Source organism: Pteropus alecto, unplaced genomic scaffold (genome assembly GCF_000325575.1).
Source record: "Pteropus alecto unplaced genomic scaffold, ASM32557v1 scaffold49, whole genome shotgun sequence".
Classification (NCBI taxonomy): domain Eukaryota; kingdom Metazoa; phylum Chordata; class Mammalia; order Chiroptera; family Pteropodidae; genus Pteropus; species Pteropus alecto.
Genome location: NW_006443131.1, coordinates 10,293 through 13,695, shown reverse-complemented (window position 1 = coordinate 13,695; position 3,403 = coordinate 10,293). Strand labels below are relative to the sequence as shown.

General features: G+C 52.2%; 1 protein-coding gene across 1 annotated transcript in view; it reads left to right on the top strand.

The window, feature by feature from the left end:
• Nucleotides 1-2,292: 2,292 nt before the first annotated feature.
• Nucleotides 2,293-3,403, top strand: part of LOC102887960 (piggyBac transposable element-derived protein 1) — a 10,693-nt gene continuing 9,582 nt past the window's right edge. Inside the window, exons 1-2 of the mRNA XM_025040869.1 lie at nt 2,293-2,329; nt 3,050-3,177. Of these exons, the coding sequence (XP_024896637.1) occupies nt 3,085-3,177 (93 nt within the window). The 5' untranslated portion in view covers nt 2,293-2,329; nt 3,050-3,084. The remainder of the gene's footprint in view (nt 2,330-3,049; nt 3,178-3,403) is intronic.

The window sequence follows — 3,403 nt, the reverse complement described above, 5'->3', positions numbered from 1 at the left end:
TCTAACATCACAGAATCCACACGGGGGAGAAGCCATATCAGTGCAACACATGCGGCAAGGCCTTTAGGCGGAATTCGCATCTCCTGAGACATCGGAGGGTCCACGGTGATAAGGATGTTCAGGATCCGGAACGTGGAGGGACTTGGGAGAATCAGGGGAGGGTGGAGAGGTCCGAGGGGAGTGTTGAGGCCCTCGTGTCTTACACATGTGATGAGTGTGAGAGGAGTTTCACTAGGAGCAGGAGCCTTATCGAACATCAGAAAATCCACACAGGCGAGAAACCCTATCAGTGTGACGCGTGTGGAAAAGGCTTCGCCCGAACTTCATACCTTGTTCAGCATCAGAGAAGCCACGTTGGGAAAAAAATTCTGTCCCGGTGACACAGGTCTTACATGCCAGCGTTGGTGCTCATTCCTCACTGAGCCCATGCCCCCCGGGAGGCCTTCCTGAGTAGTGCACCATGGACGTCCTAACCACCACACATCACCAAGCATGTGATAAAGCACCCAAATGTTTGTCATCATAAATAGTCATTTTCTGCTGCCATCTGCTGGGCAATTTGGTAATAACATCATAGTGCAGGTCATGAAAAGTTATTTCTGCTGCCAGCTCTTTTTTTGTTTTTTTAAATAACATGCGTGTGTATTATATCATAAAAATTTATTTTCCGCTGCCATCTGGTGAGCATTTGGGGAATAACACCCAAGTTTATGCCATCATGACAATTTATTTCCTGACCTCAGCTAACGTGCATCTTGCAAGTAACACCAGTGTAATAATATTTATCCTTTGCTGCCATCTGGTGGGTATTTTGGGAATAACACCAGAGTGCATGTCATTAAAAGTTTTTTTCTGTAGCTCTCTCCTGTGCATTCTTAAATCAGCACTCAAGGATGTGTTGTTATGAAGGTTTTCTCTGCTGCCATTTCATGTGCATCTTGGGGAAAACACAAGAGTGCAGCTCACGAGGTTACATGCCATTTCATGGGCATTTCAAAAATAACACTTGAGTCTGTCATGATAAAAATTTATTTTCTGCTGCCATCCTGTGGGTATTTGGAGAACAACACTCAAGTGTAGGTCATGAAAACTTCTGCCCTCATCTTGTGTGCTTTGTTATGGGAGCAGAGTATATGTAATAAATGATTCTGCTGCCATCTGGTGGGCATTTTGGGAATAACCACAGTCGGTGTCAAAATGTTCTCTGTGGCTATCCTGTGTGCATTTTGAAAATAACGCTCGAGAGCATTTTCTTATAGTCTAGCCTGCTGCCATTTCAGTGCATCTTGGGAAAGCAAAGGAGTGCATGTTATGAGAAGTTATTTTCTGCTCATGGCATTTTGAAAATAATATGTCAGTTATTTATCAGGACATGTCATAAAAATTTATATTATGCTGCCATGTGGTGGCCATTTTGCAAAGATCACAGCACATGTCATAAAGAATAACTTCACCTGCTAGCTCGTGCTCATTTTGAAAATAAGGGTTGTGAAAAGTTACTGTCTGTAGCCATTTCATGCGTATCTTGGGGAAATCAGGAAAGTTCATGTCATGAAAAATTATCTGCTGCTGCCAGCCATCTCATGCCATTTTAAAAATTACAAACTAGTGTATGTCATCATAAAAATTAATTGTTTACTGCCATCCCGTGGGCATTTTTGGAATAACACCCTAATCCACTTCAGGGAACATGGTTTTCCAAGTCAATCGATTAGTGACAACACATAGCTTTTTTTGAAGATCAGCAACGACTCATTCCAGTAAACAGCTCTGAGTGTCAACCAATCAACAGCAGTTTGTTTCATGAGGCCATAATCTGAGTATTAGATTATTTTGGATTTTCTATGTACACATTTCAGCCAGGTCTTTAAAAACAGTTATGTATTTATAACTGATGTTTTTTACTAGGCAATACAATCAGCTCTAATTTAAAAAATACATTTAAACCGTGTGCAGAAACACTTTCTTACCCTGGTCCTCTTTTTCACTCAGTTTCTAACCACTCGTCCCGCGTAGGTATTCCCTTAATAGTTTCCTTGTGTATTTTTCCAGGGTTTCTTTCTGACTACACAAGAAAATATCATGTAAATTCTTGTTACTACCTCCTATCTGCAAATGTAGCAGACTATAGACAGAGCCCTGCACCTTGCTTTCCTCCCTTTATTACGGCGGGAAAAGTCATATTTAAAAGCTGCTTGCAGAGGCAGAGGGGAGGCTGGGTGGCGGGCGGGGAGCTGGTGAACCACAGAGTGTGTGGCGGGGCGACGGCCAGAGAGGCCGGAAGCGGCCCCTGAGCCCGCCCCCAGCGGTTCCGAGCCTCGGACCCGGGGTGAGTGTGGGCTCGGCGGTGCGCGAGCGGGTCCGAGTGTCCTTTCGTGGCTGTCCTTGGGCCGTCTCGCCGCCGTCATGCCCCCGAGTAGCTGCAGGCGTGTGTGCAGAAGCCGGGTCCGCGGGGAGGGCGACTCCGGGGGAGGCCCCGCGGGCGACCCACGACAGCTGCCCCTTGTCGAGGGCCCGTTCCGGCTGTCGGGTTCGGTGCCTCGGCGTTAGGAGACGGGATTCCTGGGTCAGGCCCGCAGGCAGCTTGGCGCGCTGGTGCGGGATCGGTCCTCGTGCTCAGTAGGAGGAAGTATTTCCCGGGGTCTCTCAGTTTCCTAAGTTCCAGCCCTTCCCGGTCCCCCTCCGAAGTGTGGGTGGTCGATTCAGAAGGAAACCTGCGGAAGGTGTAGACCTGGGGTAGTTTCCCCTGTATCCTCAACGGGCGCTGGTTTTCGGGCTCCTCCCCGCGACGCAGGACAGCGGGGCCCAGGCGCGCTCGGCGCGCTCCGTGCGCATCTTGCCTGTTTGCAAGGAAGACACATGTCCCGGGAGGAGACGGTTCCTTCTGCCTAAAGCGGCTGGGGAAGGCCCTACAGAGGAGGGGGCGTCCCAGCACGAGCGCCGCAGAGCTGGGGGTCCGGGCGGGGCGGCCACCAAACGGGGGCGGGAAGAAGCAGGGGCCACTTGCAGTCTCCCTGGTTCTCGGTGACCCCTCGATACCACGGCGCAGGCTGCCCCGGAGCGCGAGGAGCGCCCTGGCCCGGGATGGCGAGGCAGTCGAGACCGAGCGCAGCCCTGGTCGCCGCGTCTGCGGAGGACCGGGCCGAGATCCTGTCGGTGAAGGTGGAGGACGAGGAGGCGGGTTCGAGCCGCAGCCCCGCTCGGGGCCCCGAGCGCTGCCGCCTGCGCTTCCGCGGCTTCCGCTACCCCGAGGCCGGGGGGCCGCGCGAGGCGCTGCGCCGGCTCCGGCAGCTCTGCCGGCTGTGGCTGCGGCCCGAGACGCACAGCAAGGAGCAGATCGTGGAGCTGCTGGTGCTGGAGCAGTTCCTGGCCGCCCTGCCCGCGGAGCTGCGGGCCCGGGGGC